The 27,258-nt window shown below is 46.4% G+C and overlaps 2 protein-coding genes across 3 annotated transcripts in view; one reads left to right on the top strand and one right to left on the bottom strand.

Moving 5' to 3' along the window:
- The window catches only part of Kif24 (kinesin family member 24), a 36,352-nt gene extending 30,180 nt beyond the window's left edge, over nucleotides 1-6,172 (top strand). The window contains exons 10-12 of the mRNA XM_021222133.2: nucleotides 997-3,219; nucleotides 3,685-3,778; nucleotides 4,402-6,172. Of these exons, the coding sequence (XP_021077792.1) occupies nucleotides 997-3,219; nucleotides 3,685-3,778; nucleotides 4,402-4,542 (2,458 nt within the window). The 3' untranslated portion in view covers nucleotides 4,543-6,172. The remainder of the gene's footprint in view (nucleotides 1-996; nucleotides 3,220-3,684; nucleotides 3,779-4,401) is intronic.
- Nucleotides 6,173-6,865: 693 nt separating this feature from the next.
- The window catches only part of Ubap1 (ubiquitin associated protein 1), a 39,515-nt gene continuing 19,122 nt past the window's right edge, over nucleotides 6,866-27,258 (bottom strand). Inside the window, exons 3-7 of one of the 2 annotated variants that reach the window (XM_021222019.1) lie at nucleotides 23,031-23,155; nucleotides 16,081-17,004; nucleotides 9,173-9,355; nucleotides 8,402-8,503; nucleotides 6,866-7,954 (exon numbers count right to left, since the gene is read on the bottom strand). In XM_021222019.1, coding sequence (XP_021077678.1) covers nucleotides 7,814-7,954; nucleotides 8,402-8,503; nucleotides 9,173-9,355; nucleotides 16,081-17,004; nucleotides 23,031-23,155 — 1,475 coding nt within the window. In that variant the 3' untranslated portion in view covers nucleotides 6,866-7,813. The remainder of the gene's footprint in view (nucleotides 7,955-8,401; nucleotides 8,504-9,172; nucleotides 9,356-16,080; nucleotides 17,005-23,030; nucleotides 23,156-27,258) is intronic. The other variant, XM_029533365.1, reaches the window with a different exon arrangement.

Raw genomic sequence — 27,258 nt, 5'->3', positions numbered from 1 at the left:
ATTGCCAGCAAGGACCTTTCCCCACGGAGCTATCTCACTGGTCTTAAAGCCGCTTGGTCAGGCGTCTTTCTGAAGGGTATCTGTCAGCACTATTCCCATTTCTACTTACAGTTAGTCTCTTACAGAATCCAAAATATTTAAACATGTTTTAGATTATGTGTGTGTGTATATATATGTATATATATAGTCTGTATGCATGTATGTGTGTGTACCCTATGTGTGCCTGGTGTCTGAAGTCAGAAGGCACCATATTACCTGAAACTGGAGTTACAGAGGATTGTGAGCCACCATGTGGGTCCTGGGAACTGAACCTGGTGGCTCTTCTGCAAAAGCAGCAGTGCTCTTATCAACCTCTGAGCCATCTTTCCAGCTCCCAGAAGTAAGAACATTTTTGATTAGCATGCCAGCTGGGGGAAAGGTGCTAATGGTATCTACTGCGTAAAAATCACAGATATTACCCAATATCTCCAATAAATAGAGCCTCTATATTACTTTACCCAAAACAGAATGCCAGTAATGCTAAGTTAGGCAATGATGGAAACACACATCATCTTTCCCTGTATAGTACTAGCACAACCTGCGGCTTTTTGGAGGTTTTGCTTTCTGAACTGCAGATTAAGGGGTATTGTTTGTAAGACTGTGTGGGATTATAGGTGAAGGGTAGACATGAATTCCTGAGTTAGCCCATCTTCAGGAGCCATAGCAGGTTCCGCATGAGTATAGCACGGTTCTCAGGCCTAGCTCGTCCCTTCCGTGGGGCTGAGGTGATCTGCAGACTCTTCAGTCATGTATTGCTGTGTGTATGCTTATAGTCTCAGGAGAAACTGTCTTTTAGTTCAAGTACAGTACTCATGTTAAAGGAGACTGTGCCTTCTCTATTCTCTGCCAGAGTAAGAAAGGACTTTTTCTCATTTGTTGTTTAATTCTCTGGAAGCTGTAGGAAAGGAGCCACAGACGCAGATGAATATACAGTTAACGTTAAATGGTCATTTACAGGGTGAAGGAACTAAAGAAAGGCGTTAAGTGTTGTGCTTCAGCTGCCAGTCAGAATCAGACATCTGCAAATGCCTCTCCAAAAAGAATTCAGAGCTCCCCTGTCACCCTGCCCGGGGACAAGTGCTCCCCCAAAAAAGTTAAGCTGGGACTTCAGCAGTCACTCACTGTGGCCCCAGGGCCCACAAAAGTTAAAGCCCATCCTTTGACCAGCCATGTTCCCAATGTCCCCTTTGCCTCTGGACCTAAAACCCCTGGTAAAAAGAGTAGTTCCCGAGGGAGTCCCACCCCAGAGTGGGACATGAAGGCTAGCCCTCGCAGAGGAACCATGAGATCTGGCCATTCGATCAAAAAGGGAGCAGCGTCGGCACCACTGTGCTCTGAGAAGAGTCAAATTGGCATCAAGATTGCTGTTGGGTGGGAGGGCAGGGCCCCAGGCCCAAGAGAAGGTCTGCTGCGTGTCAGGCTGCCCACGAGAGGGAAGAAGGTGCAGCCAGTGCAGCCAGTGCAGAAACAGCTACTGTCCCGACCTCGGTTCCTGGCTAACAGCCACCACTTAGAAGCCACTCAGGACAGCACGGTGGGCACACCTGCCGGGCTTGACCCCGAAACTTGGACAAACCCCATTCTACAGCAGAAGGAGAGGGAGGAGCATTTGCGATTTTACCATCAGCAGTTCCAGCAGCCACCGCTCCTCAAGCAGAAGCTAAAATACCAGCCCCTGCAGAGGCTTTTATGCCAGCACAGGCCTTCGGAAGGTCGGCTCCAGAGTGAGGCTGGCTTTCCCCTCCACTCTCACCCTGAGAACCACGATGGAGCCCAGGCTGAGGACCTTGATGACAGTGACTTCAGTGAGGACTCTTTCTCGCACGTCTCCAGTCAGCCAACCATAACACAGAGGAGCACCTTGGAAAGGAGTGGAAGCTCCTTCTTCCTTCATCAGGACAGGGAGCACAGCCCTGAGGAGCAGGCAGCAGAAAGGCAGCAATGTTTGCTTTTCAGCTCTGAGACGGATGGTAGTGAGAAGGGGCCAGCTGACAGCTGGGTGTATTCCAGGGACCCCATCGTCAGCCACAGAAGAGGAGCACTCAGTCAGAGCCACAGCCCAAGTATGGTATGCCCAGACTGGAGCAAGGAGGAAGACCCTGCCTCCTCGGGACCTTCTCCTAAGGACAACCGGGCACAGAAACCTTCCTCTTCACAGGTAGATGTTTTGCATCACCAAAAGCCGGGTGAAGCTCAAGTCTTTGACATCAGACTGGAGGCCTTCAACAGCGAGGTTCCTGAGCAAGCTGAGGGCGGCTTGTCATCCCTGTCCCTGGAAAATGGGCTGTCTTTTCCACTGTCCCACGTGGCTGTTTCTGGATCCCCAGACCAAGGAGACAGAGTCTCCACACCATTAAGAGAAGTCAGTGAAAACAGAGTGCCTCACACTCCAGGAAGAGTGGAGAGCGGTACCCCTTTCCAGGAAGACGCTAGAGAGCAGATTCAGATGTGTTCTGCAAATGCTTCTGGACTCATGGCTCCCCTCACTATGTCCCTCCTGGAGACCCCCAATCGTGAGGACCTTTCTTCCTTGGAGCAAATTGCCCAGGATGGAGCTGGCTATGGTTTCATGGCTGAGATTGTAGGAGGGCCAGCAGCAGGACACACAGTCCCATCTTATGATCAAGAGGCTGCCTTGCCAGTGTCCTCAGCAACTGAGTGCCTGTGGCTATCCTCATCTCCCCCTGACAGTCGGCCGAGTGGTGACCTTCCCGCTCTGTCCCCGTCACCCATCCACCAGCACTCACCTGACAGACTGCCCAGTAGGGAGGCCTGCCAGAACAGAAGGCCAACACTCCTGCCTGAGAATCATGTGGGTGGTAAGCCATATGATGACAGTGCTGAAGAGACTGAACTGAGGGGCTCCCTGACATTCCCAAGAAAGCCCTCCTCCAACAAACATGCCGGAGTACCCTATGCTACAACTTTCCTCACCTCATGTACAGGAAGTAATGATGGAGTTGGCCGTCCCTGGGCCCAGGAGAGAAAACATCCTACAGGGGTTGGCTGGCAGGAGCTTGTTTCCTCTACAGATTCCAACAAGCCTCATTACAACGAGGACATCTCATGGCTCAGGCGCAAGTCAATCTCAAGGTGCTTAGATTCAGATGCTCCTGTGGTCCCCAGCTGTTCTTCCATGGCCTTGGGGACATACTGTCCACTTACACAGAAGCAGGCACAGTAAGTTGGACTTTGTTCTTAAGACTTGAGCCCCTTCTATAACCCACGCCCTTTCTTATTTGCATAGAATGGAGCTTGCCTCTTCACTGGGCAAGCTTACTGTTCTGTATTGTGTTCTCTACTAGTCATTAGAGTTTGACCTGCTTAGGTCCTGAACCCTCCACAAGCAAGTTAAGAGCAGACTTTGTACCTAACACACCAGTTGTCACTGTTTTACAGCCTTTCTGAAGGGAGCTGTGGGAAACAGGCAATCCTTGTGAAGTAGCTGGGGAGGCAGGACAAGCTTTAGAAGTCTCTCTCTCTTCCTGTAACCTGTGGGCACTCCCTGACCCCTTGACTAGTTCTAAGAACAGAACAGAGAGCAAGGAGCTGCCAGCTGGTCTTACCACACTGGGAAGAGGCTGCAAGCTCCTAGTATGGAAATGAGGCTCAGTGTTCAAAGGCTGTTCTTCAACATGTTCCTAGGCAGGTGATCATCCGTGCACACAAAGAACAGCTGGATGAAATGGCTGAGCTGGACTTCAAAGAGGAGACCTTAATGACCCAGATGGATTCTAATGTAAGTAGTACTGGACAGATATGTGGCCTACTGACAACTAATTGTGGTCTGTTCAGCGGACATCTGTTATGGTGTAAATACCGTAACTGTTGTCACGCACTAACTGTTGAGGCCTTGTGGCCCTCAGATGGTCTGGGTGGAGCTGGGAATAGGGTTCCTACCTGTGACTACTGTAGCAGTGAACATCTAGCTTCTCGAAACCGGAAGACCCAAAGCACTGTAAGCACCCTTTTCCAGAACACAGTCTCCACTTACAAAGTGTTTCAAATGCAGAAAAGGAGACCCCCACCCAAACCCATAAAAACTTGTAAGGTTTTCCCCTGGGGAGGAGGGACTTGAGTTCTGGAATGTTCCTTCAAGATGAACTAGGGAGCACTTTGTTACTCTTGTAGAGGTCCCAAGTTTGATTCCTAGCACCTACATGGGAACTTATAACCATCTAGAACTCCAGTCCCAGGACATCTGATGTCCTCTTCTAAATCCTGTGGGTAGCACCGGCACACAAGTGGTGTGTAGGCAAAACATTCATACACATGAAAACGTGAAAAACGGAAAGACTAGAAAAGATGACCTGACAGCCAGCTGTCAAGTGAAAAAGCTCCAGTTGTCTTCTTTCTCCTCAGGATTTTGAAGATTTTGTGACCCAGCTGGATGAAATCATGGTTCTGAAGTCCAAGTGCATCCAAAGTCTGAGAAGCCAGCTACAGCTCTACCTCACCAGCCACAGGCCACCTGCAGCCCCTGAAAGAACTGTGGTGTCTTAGAGCGAGTCTCACCCTGGGTGAACACTGCTGTGCGCTCTGGGGCTGGAAGAGGCTCTGCCAGGACCTTCCTGCAAACAACCCCTCCCCGTGCTGCCCCTAGGGTCAACCTAGCTAGACATGACCTTGGATGACCCCACCACTCAGGAACAGACCTTATCTCAATTCCAACTACAAGGCCACCTGTAACAAAGTACTAGGCTGAAAACCTTCATGTCCCCTTTTATTTGGGGCTCAGAGTAGTCACTTTGCCAACCTGTATCTGTAGGGACATATTTGGTCTATTAACTTTGTAGATGTCCTAAATTTGAGGATGAGACTGGGATGTTTAATGTTAACTTGGACATTGGTGGTCAGAGGTTAGGGAGCACAAGTTGAGCCCACAGCCTTACTGCTGACAGTGCCTTTCTGTCTTCAAAGACACTGGTACCAGCCAGGCAGTCAGGTGAGCTCCTTCCCAGCAGGGAATGAGATTTAGTTTTGGAAATTATAAAATGAACAGCTCTTGATATCTTTCTTAAGAGCACCTGAGGCTCAGGGCATGCTTTATGTTTAGTTTCCTTCCCTGCAATCCAGCTTTGAGGGTGCCAACAGCAGCACGTTTTTCTCATTAATTTTTTTTGCTAAAACAGCAGGCCCATGGACAGTGGCTGCCAGCCCTCATAGTTCTCGTGGCAGATCCTAGCTCCTGTCTATGACTCCTCATTCCAGTGCCTCTGAATGGTTAGACAGGCTGGGGGATCTCAGGCAAGTCCATTGCCAAGGCTTGACTCCTGCAAGGTACCCAGGCCAGCAAGACTCAAGGGCCTTTGCTATGGGTGTCTCGGGACTGTGTCAGCAGTCTGAACCTTCTGACACAGCAACAGACAGACACAACTCTTCAAATGAGTTCTTACTGTATGACTGTGTGTGCGGGACAGAGGTTACCAGGTACCCTCAAACCATTCTCTACCTTATTTTTGAAGCAAGTGTCTCACTGTAGATCTACCCAGACTGATTAGCCAACAAGTCCCAAATTCTTGTCTCTCCCTTCCCCTACTCACAGACCACTGCTCCGGGCTTTTTTGAGACAGGGTCTCTCTATGCAGTCCTGGAGTTCTCTATGTAGACCAGCTCACGGAGTCCTCCTGCCTCCCAAGTGCTAGGATTAAAGATGTAGCGTACACCATTATAACCAGCTACTCCAGGCTTTCTACTCAGTTCTTATGCTTGTACCACACACACATTACTGACTGAACCATCTTCCTATCTCTTGTATCACCTTTTTAACAGAGAGAGCCTCAAGGGAAATAGCCTCCAAGAATCCGTTAGTTTCATGGGTCTCCCTGAGTTAACCTGAGATTCATGTATCACAGCCTGGGCCCTGAAGCCATTACCACATACATTTAAGAACTCTCTATAGTTTTAGGATGTTACATCTAAAAAGCCAAGATAAGCCAGGTGTGACGCTGTTCATGTGTAATCCCAGCATCTAAGGCAGAATGAGGGCTAAATTCAAAGACAACCTGGACGATAGTGAGGTCTGGCTCTATGAAAGAGCTGAAAGGCTTAACAGTCTGCCAGCCACAGGCAGTGCTTGAGCTGACCACCAGATGGCAGCCTGTTCCTAGCTTAAGACTGTATAGCCTCTCACATAACCACTAAAAATCAGAGACCAAGCCGGGCGTGGTGGCACACGCCTTTAATCCCAGCACTTGGGAGGGCTACACAGAGAAACCCTGTCTCGAAAAACAAAAAAAAACAAAACAAAACAAAAAAAAAAAATCAGAGACCATAGGGATGAACTGTCAGCTACAGGAGCCCCACTGAGAGCCGGGGAAGCGCTCTCACCTTGCCTGTGACTGGTAGTAATCACAAGCAAAAGGACTTGTCATCTTTTAAAGGATACCTCGAAACCTGTACACCCCTTCTCCACTTTAGCAAGAAAGCATATACCCTTGTTCCACAGGCTTCACTAGACCAGGTTTAGAGAGTCTGTATTTGGTTTTTCAAGACAGGGTTTCTCCGTGTAGCCCTGGCTGTCCTGGAACTCACTTTGTAGACCAGGTTGGCCTCGAACTCAGAAATCCACCTGCCTTTCCCTCCCAGTGCTGGGATTAAAGGCGTGCGCCACCACGCCCAGCGAGAGTCTGTATTTGTAAACCAAAAAACCAGATGAGACAGGATGGCCATCTTCTGGGTCCCTTAGGCCCTCAGTGGGAAAAGGATACTGAAATGAAAGGGACAACTAGGTTCTATTCCAGGCCAGAAATGACTGTGCTACCCATCTACCCACTGTCCTGAGTCAAACCATTTTTCAAAATAAAGAGGTTAAAGCACCATGGCATACCTTTTAGATTTTATTAGTAGTTCTCTGAAGAATCAAAATAGTTAGCAAATTACTTTAGTTAGATTCAAGACTGTATTATATCCTTTGTATTTAGATCTTTAATATTGTAGAACATAATACAAACAAACCAAAGAGACTGGTTTCTATGCCTAGGTGTTATTCATTGTGTCATCCTAAAGCAGGGCTGGAGGAGGCTGTTCAAGAACTGGGGGTTAGTGCTGAGTGACAAGTCGTGGCCTGTTTTCTCACCCATGTGCTGGAAGGGGCAATGATACTCAAAACTGACAGATTCCTAGCACAGGGGCTCCAATGCCCCAGGCAGCAGAGGATTATGGTCTAAGCCAAAAGAAACAGTCTGGACAGGGGCAAATGGGAACTGCCTGGCAGAAGAGGCAGACTTTGCCCCATGAGGAAAAGTGCATCTTTGTACCGCAGAGACACTCCAGAACCAGTGTAACACTAGGGCTGTCGGGGAAGGTGGGCCCCAGAAGACCCCTCTCAGTTGCATTCCACTTGGGTTAGAGCCCAGTCTGACGGTGGTGCAGCAGGAGAGGAGAGGAGAGGATCTAGCCCCAAGCAGCAGCGGGCTGACCCTCCTGTCTTCCCACTCTTCTTGGCAGCCAGGCCACGTTTTGGCTGAGAACATTAGAGGCCCCAGAAAGAACCAAGTATTCCTTCTGAAAGCCCAAAGTGGGAAGGACACTTCTCAAAACACAGGTATGTTTAATATGGAAGGAACCAGTAGAGGGCGTATGTGTGCCCAAATCTTCCTACTTTCCCACAGCTCAGGCCTGGGCTCAAGAGACTAACAAGTGTCAACTCCACATCCGACCTTCTAACCCCAAAGAAAATCTGGAAGCATGTCCCGTCTTCCCCACAAGTGAGCTGTGCCGGGCCTCCTCAGGGAATGGTGGTGCTGTGGCAGGGCCGTAGCAGGGCCAGGTCTCAGCTGGCTCCAGCCCGGGCCATGAGGTCTTCCAGAGCATTGTCCTGGTCATTGTTGTGTAATAGCAAAACTTCCTTAATGTCTTTCAGTTCAAAGCCCATTTCCTTAAATTTGCTCATTAACTGAAGAAACTCCATCATCTATGAGATAAAGGAAACAAATTTTTTTCAGAAAGGGCTCAGCCACGCAGACCAGCTGAGTGTAGGGGCACACTGCAGGGGAAGGATCTAAGGTTCCCTAGCAAGTAACAACTCACTCGCTGACCTCTGGACGAGCTCCTGCCCACATGACAAAGTATTTAACACCTAAAGGATGCTTTCTAGATAGAAGGGAAGGCAAAATGGCTAGCAACCGTCACTGTCTTCCAAAAGCCTAGCTTTTAGCGCAACTCTACTTCCCCTTCCTATCACTGGGATTCAACTCCATGCTTCATCTACACTAAATGCAGGACTCCTCTTGTCTGGACACTGGAGAGTCTGTCTTTGACTGCTTCTGCCTACAGTGACTGGTAGGAGAAGGCAGTGCAGGGGCCATGGAGTATAGCAGGACAGTCAACTCTGTTCCTGTGAATGCATAAAGGTTCTTACCTTTTCTTCTGAACACTGGTGCATTTCCAGAGCCTCTTCCACTAAAAGAGGGTCAAACCCCTTCTCACAAAGCTGTCCATGTGCAAAGAGATAGTCGAGAATCTAAGGAAAGAAACAGGCTTGAGCTCCTCCTGTTACTCCTCTGTGTTGAGAGCTTTAGACCATCTGTGTGAAGCTGGCTCCCTGTCCCTCCCCAGTTACCAGGCCCAGACTGTGCCCTGACTGCCTAGCACAGCATAACCTCAATAATGCCTTGGTAAACAAACTGACACACCCTTCTAGAAATGAGCAGCCACATCCCAAAGGAGGTAGCGTCGCAGCTGACTCAACCCAGAAGATCAGCTCAGCCAGGGTAGGATAATAGTCTTCTAGAAAAATACAGTGCGTGTCAGAAAATGTCCCCAAGGCAGAGGACTATAGTATGCTATTCAGAATGTCCTGGGCTGCCACGACAGGTTTCTGGAGGTACGCCGAGTAGTGGGGTATGCCTGTAAGGTCAGCCTCAGCTACCTCAGCCTGAGCAGCCTGAGCTACACAAGACCCTATCTCAAAAAGAGATGGAGATTGAGACATCTAACCATATGCTCAGTCTTGTACTCTCTAGAGGTACAAAGGGGTGGATAATGACAGCAGCTCCAGTCCCCACCCCAAGGCTCCACATACCCACACGGGAGGAGGCTGGAGTTGCAGGCACTTGAGGACCTCAAGATCACAACTCTGACTTGAGGTCACCATGCTCCCCCACCCACACCTTGCAGACCAGCACCTCACCTGCTCAATATTCTCTCCTTTCTTTTTCATGGCTCTCAGGACACAATCATATGAGTAGCCCATGTTGACTACTGTCTCTACACATTGCCGCTCACTCGGAGACAGTGCCTGCAGTTCCAAATAGGCCTGGGGACAGCTAGGCATGTTGGGCACTTGTGACACTGAGAAATTTAGAGGGGTTACCTGACAATAGAAAAACAAGATCACGGTAAGATGAGTTGGGGCCCAGGTTGCTGTCCAGGCACTGTGGGTTGGAAAGCAGAGAGGTACTGCGTACCAGCCAAGGAGAAAAGCTCGGAAACACCAGCAACCCTTGGAGCCCTCACCCGCGGTCCCTGCAAGTTCAGACAGCACATGCTGTTCCATGTCCTGATCCCTGAAACTTAAAAATCAGTTCTGAGTTTGAACCTACCTACAGAATGAATGTTTGAGGGCTGTGCAGATGTCTCTGTGTCCTTTCATTAGCCCTTAACTCTATTTCGGTCCTTAAGACTCAGTCACTGCAGACACTGTCACTCTGTAACTGACTATCCTAGTCTCTCTCCTGCCTCTCACTGGTCTGGACTTCCTATGCACGGCTAGCTCAGGGCCTCAGGATTTTGAAGGCACTTACCTTTTGCCTCACATCACGTAACGGCTTCATTCCCAGCTAAAGCTGCTATCCTTTGCAGCCAAGATGGAAGGAAGGCGTATTAGCCATACTAGGCAGTCTACTGCATGGCTACAAGCAACTTGCTCCCTGCCACTGGACCTCCCTAGTATCCGCTGACTGGTTCACCTCTGATAATGAAGCCTAAGGCACAAAGGCAGCCCAGCTCACTCCCAGGCCACAGGAACAAAATCACAGGCTTTCAGTGTCTCGGCTTCCAAGAACCACAGAAAACATTTTATAATTTTCCTTGTCTCCTTTTCTACTGGGTAAAGCAAGGCAGTAAGTGGCCAGTCTCTATCCTAAAGCAAGTCCTGCTGTAACCACATGTTCTCACACTGAAGAAAGCCAGGAGGGTCACAGGCATGTAGGCTGACAGCTTCCACTGAACTGTGTCGCCTGTAACATACTCTACGCAGTCCATTCCCAGGGGCTTCAGCAGGCTACAGCAGCCATGGAAGAGCAGAAGCTAAAGCAGTCTAGCCACTTTGCAGACTCAAGGAGCAGAGACTGTGTGGATTCAAGACACAGCTTCCTAAGAAAGTAAAGGCAGCTCTCACATGAGCCCAGCCAAAAAGCCAGAACTATTCTTCCACCATGTGTACTTCTCCCTTTAAAAAGCCCATGAGCACCTGCTAGAATGTGGGCATCGGTTTCTAGATTGCACACACTTTTAGAGAGTGCTTTTGGACTGTGCAGTCCCCTAACTTTGGGAATACTGTGTCCTTCAAGTAAGTATGGCTGTAGGGAGGCCTGATAAAGGTGTGTCTTTGTGAATATTAAAATGCAAATGTTTAGGCTAGAGAGAGAGCTCAGCAGTTAAGAGCATTTATTTGTTGCAGAGAAAACCTGGGTTTGGTTCCCAGCATCCACATGATAGCTTAAAACTATCCATAACTCCAGATCCAGGGAATCCGACAGCTGCTGAACTCCCTAGGTACTAAGCATGCATGTGCTATATATAAAGTATGTATGTAGGCACAACATTCATATACATAAATCTCTATATATAGTCATTTTAACATCATTAGTAATAAATATTAGAGATAATGTAATAGTCAATAAGGTATTATAAGAACCCAGAAGAGGTCATGAGATTTGGAACAGGAATTACATGTGGTTATTAGCCATAACATAGGCGCTGGCAACCAAATCTGGGTCCTCTGTAAGTTCTCTTAACCTCTGAGCCATCGCTCCGGCTCAGTGCACAGGATTTTAAACACTAGGGCTGAGCAAAGTATCCTTTCCTTTTTAAATATTACAATGGAAAATACTTTGCTTAATAGAGAGAAATGACTCTTTCACATGTTTTATCAATCAAACAGGCACCACACTAATTAAGGAGATCCCAAAAGGACAATGTTTAAAAGGATCCCTTATCACTGGGGCTTAAGAAGGAGGAAGGTTGGGCTGGAGAGATGACTCAGTGGTTAAGAGCACTGATTGCTCTTCCAGAGGACCTGAATTCAATTCCCAGNAACCANATGGTGGCTCACAACCATCTGTAATGGGCATCCAATGCCCTCTTCTGGTATGTCTGAAGACAGCTACAGTATACCCACATACATGAAATATATCTTTAAAAAAAAAAAAAAAAAGGAGGAGGAAGAAGAAGAGGAGGAGGAGGAAGGTCCTCAAGTTAAGGACTGCCTGGGTTACACAGCAAGACTAACTCCAAAAAATGAAAAAGCATTCCTTGTCAAAATTACTAGTACTAGGGTGTTTCAAGTCATTTATCAAGGTTATAATCCATGATTATGATGGGGGGGGTTGGTACACTCCCCCCCCCCCCGACCCAGATACCATTACTGCATTCTGCCAGTCCTACCTCAGGAGTTTTGTCAATAAAAAGATAAAATGTAGTTATTGGCAAACATAAAATGGGTATCAGGTTAAGCCTCAGTTTGTAAAGACCCAGGGGGCTCAACACAATAACTAAGACAGACATATCACTAGTAAATTTCAAACTTTCCCGAGATTGAGGGTGGAGGACTTGAAAAGCTTCCCTAGGTGGAAGTGGAGGTGAACAGAACCAGCCTCAGAATCCTCTGCAATGCTGGGATCACGGGGGCTTCTCCAGGGATGGCACTGCAGTTAAGAGTATCTATGCTCCTGCCAAAGGGTCAGGTTTGCTTCACAGTACCGCATGGCAGCTCACAACTGTAACTCTAGTTCCTGACTACCTCAGGCACTAGGCTACTCAGGAGGCAGAAGCACCGGATCAAGTTCGAGGCCAACCTGGGTCATGCAAGACTTTGCCAAAAACAAAAGCAAAAAAACTACAGAAATTTCAGCAATGGTTTTAAGAGAAACAAGGAAACAAAACTAGACAAGGAGCAATCCCAGCACTCACGAGGCTGAGGCACATCAAGGACAGGGCTGGAGAAATGACTATTGGTAAAGGCTTTCTACACAGGATGAGGAGCTGACTTAAATCCCCAGCATACACGGTGGTGCATGGCTGTAATCCCAGTGCCCATCCTCATCAACAACCTTTAGGTAATGTACAAAGTGACTAAAGAAGATACTTCTGTCCTCCATGAGAGCACATGTACACAAAGATAAAGGCTAGCCTTGGCTACACAGTGAACAGACAAGCTACACAATGAGACCCTGCCTCACACACACACATTCAGCTGTTTGAGAGGACAGGGATAAATCTCAACAGATTATTGAAAAACGAGACACAATGGGATGGATACCTACGGTCCAGCAACTGGGGAAATGAAGGTATAGAGATTACCAAAATCCAAGGGGAACCTAGGCAGCACAGTAAAGCCAACTCCCTTCATTCCATCAGAGGAATAAATGAGGGAGAGGTTAATGACTTCAAAATACCTGACTGGAGAGCTGGAGAAAAGGACATGTCAAGAGCTAGTTTGTAACATAAACCTTTGGTTAGTGGGTTGGTTTTAATTCCTTGACATTTTGCCCAAGCTGGTCTCAAACTCAGGGTCTCACCAGTTTGGTAATGCCATTTCAGGAGGCACAGGCAGGTTTCTGTAAGACCTAGGCCAGTATGGTCTACACTGAGTTTTAAGCTAGCCGGTATTACACATAAATCCCTGTCTAAAAAAGAAGAAGAGGAAAGGAATAAAAATAACAAACGGGAATGAAGATGACAACAAAAGCTCGTGGGCTCAACGATCGTCCTGCCTCTGCCTTCTGAGTAGAGGGACTACAGGCATGCCACCATTCCTGGCAAAGTGGCTCACCAGGTTAAAGGCATTTCTTTCTCATCCAACCCTGACAACCTAGGCCAGAGTGGTCGAGGCCAAGTAAAGGTGGCAGGAGAGACCAGACTCCAGAGCTGTTCTCTGACAGCTACACGTGATCAAGTAATGGCAACATATAAAATCCTAAACACATTAAAAGGCCTAAAACCAAAGGATTCGCCGGGTGCTGGTGGTGCACAACTTTAATCCCAGCACTCGGGAGGCAGAGGCAGGTGGATTTCTGAGTTCGAGGCCAGCCTGGTCTACAGAGTGAGTTCCAGGACAGTCAGGGCAACACTAAGAAACCCTGTCTCAGAAAAACCAAAAACAAAAAACAAAAAAACAAACAAACAAACAAAAAAACCAAAGGATTCTAAATGCTGGCAACAATTTAAAAGAGAAGTTTATCTAACGCTAGTACCTAGGAGGTACAAGCAGACCGCCCCTACCCCCAAGTGCCAGGCAGCTAGGGCTGAGTTTCCAAAACCCAAAGGGCAAAAAGAAAATATAAAGATCAATAAGTGCTATAGTTTGTTTAATGGCATCCTGGCTGGTTCTGCGTGTCAGCTTTCAACTTGACACCGGCTAGAGTTATCACAGAGAAGGGAGCATCCTTTGAGGAAATGCCTCCATGAGATCCAGCTATCAGGCATTTTCTCAATTAGTGATCAAGGGTGGGAGGGCCCATTGTGGGTGGTGCCATCCCTGGGCTGGTAATCTTAGGTTCTATAAGAGAGCAGGCTGAGCAAGCCAGGGAAAGCAAGCCAGTAAGCAGCACCCTCCATGGCCTGTGCATCAGCTCCTGCCTCCAAGTTCCTGCCCTGTGTGAGTTCCAGTCCTGACTTCCTTTGGTGATGAACAGCAGTATGGAAGTGTAAGCTGAATAAACCCTTTCCTCCCCAACTTGCTTCTTGGGCATGATGTTTTGTGCTGGAATAGAAACCCTAAGACAATAGCTATAATTAATAAATTTAGAGTCAGAGAAGTCTACATGGAAAGTGATCTCCTGCAGAAACTGCAAGTGGAAGGAGCCTGACTATGAGTGTATGAAATGGATAAGTGGCCCAGGGCATAAAGAGCCTCACTCAAAAGACTCTGAAGGCCGGAAAGGCAGTTCCACACTACCTAAGAATAAGGGCCCATTTCATGACTATTCTCAAAAGGACCTATGAGTTCCTTAACTTCTAATGTTATTTTATATAAACAGTAAACCATGAAATCAAAATCTGAATAGTGAAACTGAATAGCCATCTAGCCTGGTGGTGGTGGTGGTACACCCAAGAGACGAGGCAGAGGCGGCAGAGGCAGAGGCAGAGGCAGAGGCAGAGGAGGCAGGAGGCAGAGGCAGGCAACTATCTGTGAATTTGGTAGATGTAAAGATAGATAAAGTTCTACAGCACAGCAGGGCTATATAGAGAAACCCATCTCAAGAAAAGAAAGAAAAGGAAAGAGAAAAGGGCCATCTAAGATAGTCAGAGCCTGGTTCCAGGCACAGTTCTGCTAACATCCCCATCTGAGGGGTGCGAGAGGTGCACCACTCTGAGCCGTGGGCACCATGATCATGAAGAAATGTGCTGCTCTCACTGAGGATCCCCAGGCCTCACGCTATGAAGGCCTAGCTGGGAACCAGGCTTTGTCCGCAAGGGAGATAAGCAAGACTCCCTTAAAAGAACACCACAACTCCAGCTGTTCAGACTTATGAATGAAAGCAAGTTCACCAAGACACTTCTGACTCTGAAGGTCAGGTCATCTGGCCAAACAATGGCTAATGCTCGGTGTTCTGGTTGAGAAAGAGCTCTACTGTTAGTTCTCTGGTTTTGTTCTCTAAGGGTTCATCTACATGAGGCTGGGTACTGGCTGAGCAACCCCTATCTTTCCAGGGTGCTTTTCACTTACCTAAAGCATCATTTACCTAAGGTCCTGAGTTCAATTCCCAGCAATCACATGGTGGCTCACAACCATGTGTAATGGGGCCTGATGCCCTTTCTGGTGTGTCTGAAGAGAGCAATGGTGAATACATAAAAATTTTTAAAAAGCTTTTAAAAAATTAAAAATAAAAACATCTCTGAGCTAGTGTAGCATGAGCCTCTGGGACGTCTAAGATTTATGGCTCAGGTTATGGAAACATGTTCTGGGGCTGCAACACCACATCAGGAGCTAACCTTATACTATGTGACAAAGAAACCGCCCTGTTTTGCCCCCATTTTGTAGCAAAATAGATTTTCTATGGGGTGAGGAAAGTTGTAATCTTTTTATTAATCCATCCTAATATATTAAAAGTGTGAGAACTCAGTAGAGGTTTCCCTTAGCTCTCTTTTTTCAAACTGCCCAGTGCATACTGTTGACAGGAGAAAAAAAAAAAAAGCACACAACTACATTCTATAGATTTAATAACAGATTTCTAACCATTGCTAGGAACCATGTGGTCTGAAGAAATTTAACCCCAAAGAACCACATTGTGATTTTTTTTAAAAGGGAGAGGGAGGTAGAATGGGGAAGCTAGGAAAGGAGAGGGTGTACCAAGGACACCCACAGGTCTAGAAAGAAAATGGGTGACAGAGATCACGACACAGCCAGGCACAGGGATGCACACCTGTAATCCCAGGACGTAAGAGGTGGAGGCAGGAGATCTAGGCCATATAGGAAGACCTTGTCTCAACTAAAACCACCAAGACAAAATAAGACAAAACCTATTAAGACATAGCAGCACTAAAAGGAACCAAGATTAGACAGAGAAATTCACAAAAGTTGTGTTGTCTCTTATTTACAAAGGAGAAGATCCTAAAGATGCAGGGAGGTAAACACTAAGCAAACTTTGGCTGGGGATGTAGTGTGGTAGCAGAGTGCCTGGGTTTGATCCCCAGCACTGAAGAAGAACCAAAAATAAAGATACAAGCTGCCCTCAGGAAATGAGCAGAATTCTATCAGAAAACAAAGCCATTCTCCATGCACTATCAATCACTAAGCCTTGTGGGAAGCAAGTCTACTGCTAAATGGGATCACCGAAGACACCTTTGGAATATAAATTAGGACTGAAAACTTACTGTGGGGCATGTATTTGGAGGTGACGATTCTTCTGTACACACAGACACGCTAGACAGGGAAGGCATCTGGGAGGCTGTCAGTGTTGGCACCTCTGTGCCACTGTTCAAGTTCAAAGCTGAAAGCCCAAGAGTGTGGTCCCCATTGAGCTCACTGGCACTGCTTTGGGTGGAAGGCTTTAGGAGACTCCGGGAGGCGCCACTTCGGAGGCAGGATGTGCTATGGAAAGTGCTCGCGAGCTTGACTGTCTTCTGATTGCTGTCATCAGAGTCAAGTTTGGGGAAGGACAGAGATTTGATATTGCTTACTGTAGGAATAGGGGGGAGGGACACTTTGGAAGACAGCGACATCTTTTCACAGTTGCCCAACTGTGGTAAGGTTATAAAGCCATTGGGTTTATGAAGAGGCTTGAAGTCTAAGGTTGCCTGCTCCAAGGATGCCAAGACCTCCTCATCCTGTAGCACAGTCCCCGAGCTTCCCCGGGGTGTGTTACTGTCCAATAACTGAGCCATTATGGGTCCAGTGGTTCCTACCAGAATGTTTCTCAGCTCTTCCTTCTCATCAATAGTTTTTAACTCCAGATTATCAAATGGGTCCTCTTCACACTCGAAGTCAGCAGGATTGAAATCTGCCTTTGTGTGGGGTGGGCTGAGAACTTTCTGCTTTGTGGCACTACTGCTGACCCGAGTTGGAGTGAGGATGCTGTTGTGCTGTAAGCTGGCAAGGATGGGGTTAATAGGAGGCGGCATTGTGGCTGTATTGTGAGTCTTGGGGAAGCTCACTTTGCTGTCACCCTCTGGACCACTCTTGGAATTCACTTTAGCTTCTGCTTCCTCGGCCTTCCGCTCTGCTTCTCGCTGAGCTTCTTGGATTAGTTTAATATCTTCAGCCCACTCAATGGTTTTCTTTTCCAAGGAGAAGTCATACTGCAGAGATACAGCAGAGAGAGGAGATGTGAGCCCAGGGGCTGCTCTCCCCTACCCAACTCAGTCCTGTGTGTGTGAAGTACAGCAGGTAGCACTTCAGCACATGGCTGAGCCTCACTGAGGAATACTGAGATTCCCAATGTCCAAATCCCAGGTTAGCTGTATAAATTAACTCTACACATCAGACCAAAGGGAACAGGCCACATCTTTTGCTTCTCTTCGGCCTATCCCCTCCCTAACTCTACATGGCTAGAGAAAATAGTAAGCCTCATACTCAAGGAAGCCATCCTGATGACCCATCTGTACTAAAATGTATGGCACTCACCTCTACCAGTCATCTCTGGTGCACACCTGCAAGTACATGCACGTCACGTGTGAGCTCTTACCATGTCCTCCTATTGGCAGCAGCCCCACAGACCATCTTTGGATCTCTATTATGTAGCACAATATACATCAGAGACCCTATGTTCAATAATGGCAGCACCCAACCCTGAAGGGACAAGTTCAGGGGCACATGAAAGAACTTGCTGTTTTGCTTTGTCTGTTTCAGCAAACCCAGAGACCTAAGCCCAGGGCCTTGTGCATGGGCAGTGCTCTACCGTACCCACAAGCACCTTCCGCGGGTGAACCCTCCAGACTACCTAAAACCCCTTAGTAATCACCTTTATCCCTAGTTTGCGAGGGATCATTCCCAGTCAGAAAGCCAGCACGTACTGGATCTGAAGCTGGCCAGCTCTGTGCTGTCAATCCACTATTGTGCTGTAATGAATATACTGCAGTCAAAATTCAAGGGGACGGTTTAAGAACCTGATGCCCAGTTCAGCAATACACTTGCTACAATCAGGCCAAGGTTAGCATGGCCCTGCACAAGAAAGACACACTCAACCATGAAGCAGCAGTCTGTACTTTGCAGATGGATAATGAAGTCAGCAGGCCCGTTGTCTGCGTCTGCTCTTCTTTCTAAGGTACACCCTCAATAAGTCTCCTTCCTCTTTCAAAACAGAAGAGGAAAAGGGAGACAGAACCAAACATGTGAAAGACAGAGGCAGGAGGATCATAATTTGAGGAGAGAGAAACCTATCCATGAGACTGGGGTACCCACTCAGTGCCAGAAGATATGAAGGTCCTGGGTAGGTGGCCATCTGTACGATATCAATAGTACACTTTCAGCAATATTCTAGTGCTTGGGAGGGGGAAGCAGGAACATCACAAGTTCAAGGGCAGCTGGGCTGTAGGAAACCCTGCTTAAAATAAACTTCACAGTTTTGTTTGTTTGTTTGTTTTTTGTGGTTTTTCAAGACAGGGTTTCTCTGTGTAGCCCTGGCTGTCCTGGAACTCACTTTGTAGACCAGGCTGGCTTCGAACTCAGAAATCTGCCTGCCTCTGCCTCCTGAGCGCTGGGATTAAAGGCTTGCGCCACCACGCCCGGCTCCAACTTCACAGCTTCTTAATAAACCCTTAAAATGTAGCCCAACTTACAAAATTCTCATTGTCATACTTTAAAAATATCTACAGCATTATAGAGAAAGAAGAAAACCAAATCCCTTGCATTCACCCTAACTGGGCAGAGCTGAAGAGTGTATGCCTGAATTTTCAAGGTGGAAGCATGGTAAAGACACAGAGGGTTCGGGAGAAGTTTAAAATGCTGAGAGATCATTCTAGAAAAGGAAGAAGGAAAACCTACACACAGTCACTAAGAGTCCCTGTCCCCACTCCTGCAGCTGTGCTCTGCAGAGATGGAAGGGGGAGCTGGGGGAGGCGCTATCTTTTCTGAGAGAACAGCCATGGGCACTGAGAGCTCTACAGAGCTAACTGGAGAAACCCGATGTCGTCTGTTTAATCTTTTGACAGTATAATAGTTGCTTTTCTCATTGCTGTGAGGAAGACTGTTTGGGGTCACAGTCTGAGGGCACAGGGCAGGGCTTCGGGAAGCTGGTCGTCTCACGCCTGCAGTGAGGAGGCAGGGACAAATGCCAGGGTCCGTAAGCTGGACCTTTTCTGTTCAGTTCAGGACCCGCCCATGGGATGGTGCCACCCACACATCCAGGGCCGGTCTTCCACCTCAGTTAATTCAGATCATCCCTCACAGACATCCACAGAGCCTTGTCTCTTCATTGTCACTGCGTCCTGTGACGATCACTATTAACAAACTACAGAGACCCGACTAAGTAGCCTAGACTACACACCTACTGTGTGCTTCCGCTGTAGAGAGACAGAGAACCAGAGTAAAATACGGAGTACAGAAAAGCATCATCAACCGACCAGGTTCCCTCAGCCACAGCTTCCTTCTCCACAGTTTTGTTTGTCTAAAATCAACTACAATGCAAGAATCGTTGCATTCTAGAGATGAACAATCTTAACTTTTGGGCTGGAGGTGGCTCAGTGGTTAAGAGTATTTATTACTCTTGCAGAGAACCCAACCAGGCTGGCTTCGAACTAAGACATCCGCCTGCTTCTGCCTCCTGAGTGCTTGGATTAAAGGCATGCGCCACCACTGCCCAGCAAATATCCTTAACTCCACTTCAAAGGGAGCTGACACTCTCTTCTGACCTCTGTAGATAGCAAGCAGATATGTGGTGCAGATACATGTACCCATGCATGCAGGCAAATCACTCATATTTATGTAATACAAACTAAAGAAGGCTTGGAGGGATAGCGCCCAGCCCAGATTCCAGGCCATAAGCCTATGGCCCCAGGAGTTGAAAAGGAAGGTCTGAAAGTGAAGTGTACTTGTGACGGAACAATTAGTCCCCGCTAATGTCCCTGATTTGGGAGGTTGTGAAACTTTTAGGAAGTAGTGCTTGACTCAAAGAATGGGGCCGGGGGGGGGGGCTGAGGTGTCCTATCTGACTTCTCAATGTGACTAGTTACCCCACACTCTTGTTGCAGCACACAGAAGCCAGTCCACTGCCATGCCTTCAGGCCATGGTGGATTATCTTCTCCAGATCATGACCCAAATAAACTTACTCCCTTAAGTTGTTTCCATCAGGAATTCTACCAGCAATTGCGAGGTAAATGATAACAAGGCTTCTCTGTGTTGCTAGGGTAGCCTCCGACGCTTATATGAAAGTGATCCTCCTGCCTCAGCTTCCCAAGCCTATGGAATCACAGCATGTATGTCTGCTCCTAGCAAAAATCACACTTCTTGGTGTTATTTTTTCAGGGGAGGGGGGCAGACGGGGGCGCGCACACACCTGCTCAGGAGTAGAGATAAATTTGGAGCTTCGTGTATGCAGAGCACACATGCTACCACTGAGCTACATCTCTAGCTCTAGATGGCTTTTAGAAAATCGTATTATTACCAGAACTGAATATACAGAAAGGTGTTTAATGACTATTCATTATCACCTATAAAAAATTATCAGGAGAATGAAAACCATGGGGAAAGCCTGCTTACAAATCCTCACAGCAACGCTGGTCGGAACAGTCAAAAGTCAAGTAAAAACTACCAAACACCAAGCATTTGATCAAAACATAAAATGCAGCATATCCACACAAGAGAAATAGTAACGGCCCACTAGTCTAACAAAATAAAACAGGGGCTTAGAGGCTGCTGTTATTGAAGTGCTGACTCTGCCCGGGTCAGTCAGTGTACAACAAGTAAGGAATGAATGTGCAAACTGTCCTTTTCCAAAGCTCTCCTCTCTCCTGCACTCACTTGGGTCCAAAAACAAGAAATCTAATGTATAAACATCTTGTTCCAAAGGCTGAAACTGCAATGCCAGTTCCCTCCCCTCCTCTCCCTCCCCCTCTGTCTGTCTGTCTGTCTGTCTGTCTCTCTCTCTCTCTCTCTCTCTCTCCCTCCCTTCCCCCTCTCTGTCTCTCTCTGTCTCTCTCTCTCTGTCTCTCTCTCTCTCTTCCTCCCTCCCTCCCTTCTTCTTTCCCTCTTTTCTCCTTCTTTCTTCTTTCCTTTCTTTGAGCAGAGCTGAACGCTCTATTAAAGCTACTGAGTTAGGCGAGAGAGCAGGAGAGACAAACCTTGTATGTCTAGCAGCAACTTACTTATCAACAAGGCCTAATTCTGAACTACTGCTCAAGCCGACCAAGGCACCGCTCACACTCCAGAGCAGGATGGCTGTGAGCCTCCTGGGTGATAACAGGCTTTAGTAGCCAGCCTGCTGTGCCCTCCCCAAGGGTCCTCACCACCATCCACTCCTCAGCTGGCCTTTCGGGATGAACGGACAGAGCTGCTGCACTGGGAGCCTCCAGAGTCAGCAGGTTTCTTTTCAGAATTTGGGAAATAAAATGTTCTAGAATGGGCTGGCGAGATGGCTCAGTGGGTAAGAGCACCCAACTGCTCTTCTGAAGGTCCAGAGTTCAAATCCCAGCAACCACATGGTGGCTCACAACCATCTGTAATAAGATCTGACTCCCTCTGAGTGTCTGAAGACAGCTACAGTGTACTTACATGTAATAATAAAATAAATCTTTAAAAAAAAAAAATGTTCTAGAATTACATAGTATCAAGCTTACAAAATGTGAATATATTTAAAACTCAGGATGAGCAGTGGTGGCCACATCTTCCATCCCAGGCCTCAGGAGGCAGAGGCAGGCAGATTTCTGAGTTGGAGGCCAGCCTGGTCTACATAGTAAGTTCCAGGATAGCCAAGACTACACAAAGAAACCCTGTGTCGAAAAACCAACCAAATGGGCTGAAGAGATGGCTCAGCACTTAGGAGCACTGACTACCCTTCCAGAGGTCCTGAGTTCAATTCCCAGCAACCACAAAGTGGCTCACAACCATCTGTAATGGGGATCAATACCCTCTTCTGGTATGTCTGAAGACAACTACAGTGTTCTCAAACAAACAAACAAATCTCTCTCAAAAACCAAACAAACAAATAAACACAAAATCCACTAAAGCATATAGCTTGAAAGGGTGAATTATGCTATTAAACCGAAGCATCTGAAGTTCAGAACACAAACTGTAGGAAGTTCCAAAGTGACATCCTGATGCCTTCCCTCCCTAGCAAGTGCTAGAGACAAGCCTGTCTTTGCAATCTTCTGTCATCTCAGGAGGAAGTGTGAACTCCCTGGGCTCTCCTGCTTTCCCGTCACCTTAAGATCTAAGCACCTTGAGGACACAGGGCGTCTCCCCTCAGCCCGCAGAAGGGCCCCTCTCCAAGCAGGCGGCGGATTATAGATAGATAGATAGATAGATAGATAGATAGATAGATAGATAGATAGATAGACAGACAGACAGACAGACAGAAAGAAAGAAAGAAAGAAAGAAAGAAAGAAAGAAAGAAAGAAAGAAAGATAGATAATAAGTCAATCAGCAAGCACACACTGAAGGAGCTAGCACTCAGCTTTTTGCTCCTTTCAAGATGTAATTTTGTGTATTTATGTATAACTGATCTCTACAGAGAGGGTTGAGAAAGCTCTGGAAAGCGTGTAGGCACTGTCCTGACAGACTGACAGCTTTCTGTACAGTCAGAAACTGTTCTTACAGAGAGAACTCATGGGGAAAGTCAAGTACAGACAAAGATGCAACCTACATTCAACAAACTAATGATGACATGGAACATGGGCAATGTGCTCTGCTAAAACCTGGTGTCTCTATGCTTGATTTAATAGTAGTTACTGAGTTATAAACTTTTTGAATAACTTTAAAACCTTAAAATCATTATTCTGGAAATGATGTAGAAAACACTGCAAGCAAAGCCAACTAAGGAGGCTACCATGACAGCCTGGTGAGACTAAGGTCGGCTAGAATGAAGAGTGAGGAGAGCTAAAGACAAACAGTCTAACAGTGCTGACTGTGAAGACAATGAGGACATAACAAAGCAGAGAGGGGCGTGAGCAACATGGATAACTGGTATTTGTTTAGTACTAGGCACAGAAACGCAGAAAAGGTAATGGAACATGTGAAACAAAACTCATGCATATGGAAGACATGTAAGTGGAGCTCTAGGTATCATCGTAAGCAGGCATTAACAGGGGCAACAAGATAAAACTAAGAATTGTACAAAGAGCTTTATCAAGTCTTTAATGTACCGAATATTAACTAAAATTCACCACTTACCTGCATCTCTCTGACAACCTGTAAGCAGTCAGGCAAGGAGAAGCCAATAGGCAGACCTACTTTCGCTGGTGTTTTGAATTTGTCTCCTATCTTAAATGGGACATCATCAAGGTAACTGAAAGTCCCTATAATGAAAAAATAACAATAAAGCAGAAAACATCAGCTAATAATATTTATATTGCTATAATCTTACGCTAAGTTGAAACACACTCATTTATACCACCCTAAGTCCTGAGTCCCTCTCTAACGGCTTACCGACATCTGACCTGAAACCATTAAAGAAGAATCCTGCTCAGTGTACTTCATATTAGGGTTTGTTTTCAATTATACTCAGTACAAAATCCAAATTACTTACCAGGCAGTAGTGGCGCACACCTTTAATCCCAGCACTCAGGAGGTAGAGGCAGGTGGGTCTCTAAATTCCAAGCGAAGTCGACAGAGTAAGTTCCAGGCCAGCCAGCTACAGAGAGAAACGTTACCTCAAAAAAAAAAGAAAAAAAAAAAAAAAAAAAAAGAGGGAGGGGGACACTATGTGTGTGTGTGTGTGTGTGTGTGTGTGTGTGTGTGTGTTTGTGTGTATACAACAAAGTAGTTAAGCTAACAATATTATATTGTATATTAAAATATCTAGGAGAGTAATTTTTTTTGTCATTCTTGAAACAGAATCTTTGTTGCATACAAACTGGCCTCTAACCTGAAATTCTCTTGCCTCCGTTCTGAGATTTGGGAATGCAAGCATGCACCATGTCTGGCTCAGAACAAAGCTTAACTGCTTTTAGAAATTTCAAAAGCCAGTCAACATTCCAGTATGGAGGGAGAGAGGTTGGTGAGCCCCAACCCTTAGCAGAAGAGCTATGGACAGTTGGTATCTTCTGGAGGAGGAAGAATCAGCTTTCTTTAAGAGATTCCTAAAGGAGGAATAATAATATGAACTAACCTGCCAGGCAGTGGTGGCGCATGCCTTTAGTCTCAGCACTTGGGAGGCAGAGGCAGGAGGATTTCTGAGTTCGAGGCCAGCCTGGTCTACAGAGTGAGTTCCAGGACAGCCAGAGCTACACAGAGAAACCCTGTCTCAAGAAACCAAAAAATATATAACAATAATAATAATAATATGAACTAAACAGAACCCCCAGAGCTCCCAGAAACTAAACCACCAACCAAAGAGCATACATGGTGGGACTCATGGCTCCAGCTGCAAATGTAGTAGAGGATGTCCTAGTTGGTCATCAATGGGAGGAGAGGTCCTTGGTCGTGTGAAGGCTTTATGCCCCAGTGTAGGGGAATGCCAGGGCCAGGAAGCGGGAGTGGGTAAGTTGGTGAGCAGGGGGAGGGGGGTTTTCGGAGGGGAAACCAGGAAAGGGGCTAACATTTGAAATGTAAATAAAAATCATATCTAATGAGAGAGAGAGATTTTGATTTGATTGATTCCTTAGCAGGTCAAATACATTCCACAGCCAGGATTCCATGAGCAGTACAAACTGGACTCAGCTATTTTAAAGACATAAAGTTGGAGGTTTGGGGTGGAGATGGATCTGGGCAGAGTTACGGGAAAGAGTGGGGGATGAATATGATAAACCTAAATTACATGAAATTCTCTAGGAATTAATGAAAATCTTTGTAAAACACACTCAGAGGCATTCCTCATTATCCACGACCTCCTCATCCATCATGTCAACCACTTACAACAATATCGAGAAATTATTTTTAGAAAACTGTTTAAGGACTACGGCGATGGCTCAGTAAGTAAAGCACTGTGTGTGCAGGCTGAGAGATTGTTTTAAATCTCTAGGACCCACTTAAAAATCAGGCACTGCCGGGCAGTGGTGGTGCATGCCTGTAATCCCAGTACTTGGGAGGCAGAGGCAGGCAGATTTCTGAGTTTGAGGCCAGCCTGGTCTACAGAGTGAGTTCCAGGACAGCCAGGGCTACACAGAGAAACCCTGTCTCGATAAAACAAAAGCAAAAACAAAAAAACCAGGCACTGTGGCACACACTAAAATAACAGTGCTTGGGGAGCAAGGACAGGAGGAGCCTGAGGCCTCACTGGCCAGAAACTCTAGCCAAATCCACTACTCTCAGTCTTAGTGAGAGACCCTGGGTAAAAAAAAAAATTAGGCAGTAAGCAACAGAGGAGGACATCTGATGTTGACTGGACTACAAACACACACACACACACACACACACACACACACACACACACAGAGAGACAGACAGACAGACAGACAGACAGGCAAAGAGAAAGACAGACTTAAAATATTAGGTTAGGAACAGAAAACGCATGTGGTGAAGGAGAGAAGTTGTTCACTGACTTCCACTCATGCCATGGGCATGCACACACATCATAATTAATAATAATAATAATAATAATAATAATAATAATAATAATAATAATAGGGGCTGGCAAGATGGCTCAGTGGATAAGAGCACTGACTGCTCTTCCAGAGGTCCTGAGTTCAATTCCCAGCAACCACATAGTGGTTTACAAACAACTGTAATGAGATCTGACGCCCCTCTTCTGGTGTGCCTGGAGTCAACTACAGTGTACTTATGTATAATAATAAATAAATCTTTGAGCAGGAGCAAGCAGGGACTGAGCGAGCAGAGTTGACCAGAGCGAGTGGGATTGACCAGAGCTAAGCAGAGGTCCTAAAATTCAAGTCCTAACAACCAAATGAAGGTTTACAACCATCTGTACAGCTACGGTGTACTCATATACATAAAGTAAATAAATCTATAATAATAATAATAGTAGTAGTAGTAGAAGATGTAGTGGCACACAGCTTTAACCCAGCCCTTAGGAAGCTGGGGCCTATAGGTAGCTCTCGGTGAGTTCCAGGCCAGCCTGGTCTACACAACAAACTCCAGGCTAGCCAAGGCTACATACTAAGACCTCGTCTCAACATCAATAATAACAACAACACCATACAAAGAAAAAAGAAAACAAGAACCAAAAGTTAGATGTGTACAAGTCACATGTGTCCCTCTACAATTACCGATGCGAGACAACATCCTCTCATGATTATTCAGTAGGACAGTGCATCTGGGGGATCTCCCGCCAGAGCTACTGACTGTGAACTGCAGAGTCTGAGTGACGTAACACCACAAGAACAAACACAGTATTATGCAATTTACATGTGTATGTGTGGCAATATAAATTTTCAAAGATATTTCACAAAGTTTGTAAGCAACAACTGCTGCGTCATTGTGACACAGCTGAGTGACTCCAGCCCAGAAGAGCTCTCCAGCTCAAGCTGCCATGCAGCCTAGTGAACCACTGCCTGAATGATGCACAGTGTTTAAAACCATGTCTGTATGTGTATGCCGTGTATGCCATACTGATAAGGTAGCAAAGGAGACAGAGGCAATGGATCCCCTGGAGATGGTGGAACTTCAGCAGTTGTGGCTGCTGGGAACCAAACTCAATTCCTACTAATCTACTATCTCAAACTGCTGAGTCAGCTCTCCCAGCCCCCAATGCAGTTTTTAAAATGGAAAATCAGTTGTACAAAAATCTGAAGTACTTGGATCCTTCTGGATAAGTGCCTACTAAAGGACAAAATGGTCTAACCTTAACTATTTAGGAATCTAAATTCTCTACAAGTACAAATAATAAAATGTAGTTTGGTGATGGGCACAGTTCTTTAATCCCAACGCTCAGGAGCTAAAGGTGGTATAAAGAGACCAATAAAAAAAAATAGTTTGGAGATAATCTTGAATTTTTTTGTTTTGTTTTGTTTTTTGTTTTTTTGAGACAGGGTTTCTCTGTTTCTCTGTATATCTCTGGCTGTCCTGGAACTCACTTTGTAGACCAGGCTGCCCTCAAACTCAGAAATCCGCCTGCCTCTGCCTCCCAAGTGCTGGGATTAAAGGCGTGCGCCACCACTGCCCGGCTTTGAATTTTTTGAGACAGGATCTTGATAATGTAGCAAAGTCTAGCTTGGAGCTCACTGTGTCTCATGCCCAAGCCTTCATCTGGAAGATGAAGAAAAGACAGAGAGGGACTAAGCTACAGCTTAGTGGTACAGCACTTGCCTAAATACAAAAGACCCTGGAGTCAGCAACCTGAGAAATGGCTCAGCAACTAAGAGCACTAGCAGCTCTTCCAAAGGATCCAGCACCCACATAGCCATTCACAAGTGTCTGTAACTCCCGTACCAAGGAATCTGACACGCTTACACAGACATACATACATGCACATGATATACATAAAACTTTTTTTTTGTTTTTT

This window comes from Mus pahari, chromosome 22 (assembly GCF_900095145.1).
Source record: "Mus pahari chromosome 22, PAHARI_EIJ_v1.1, whole genome shotgun sequence".
NCBI lineage: Eukaryota > Metazoa > Chordata > Mammalia > Rodentia > Muridae > Mus > Mus pahari.
Note: the sequence above shows the minus strand (reverse complement) of the source record. Positions and strands in the feature narration are given on the sequence as shown.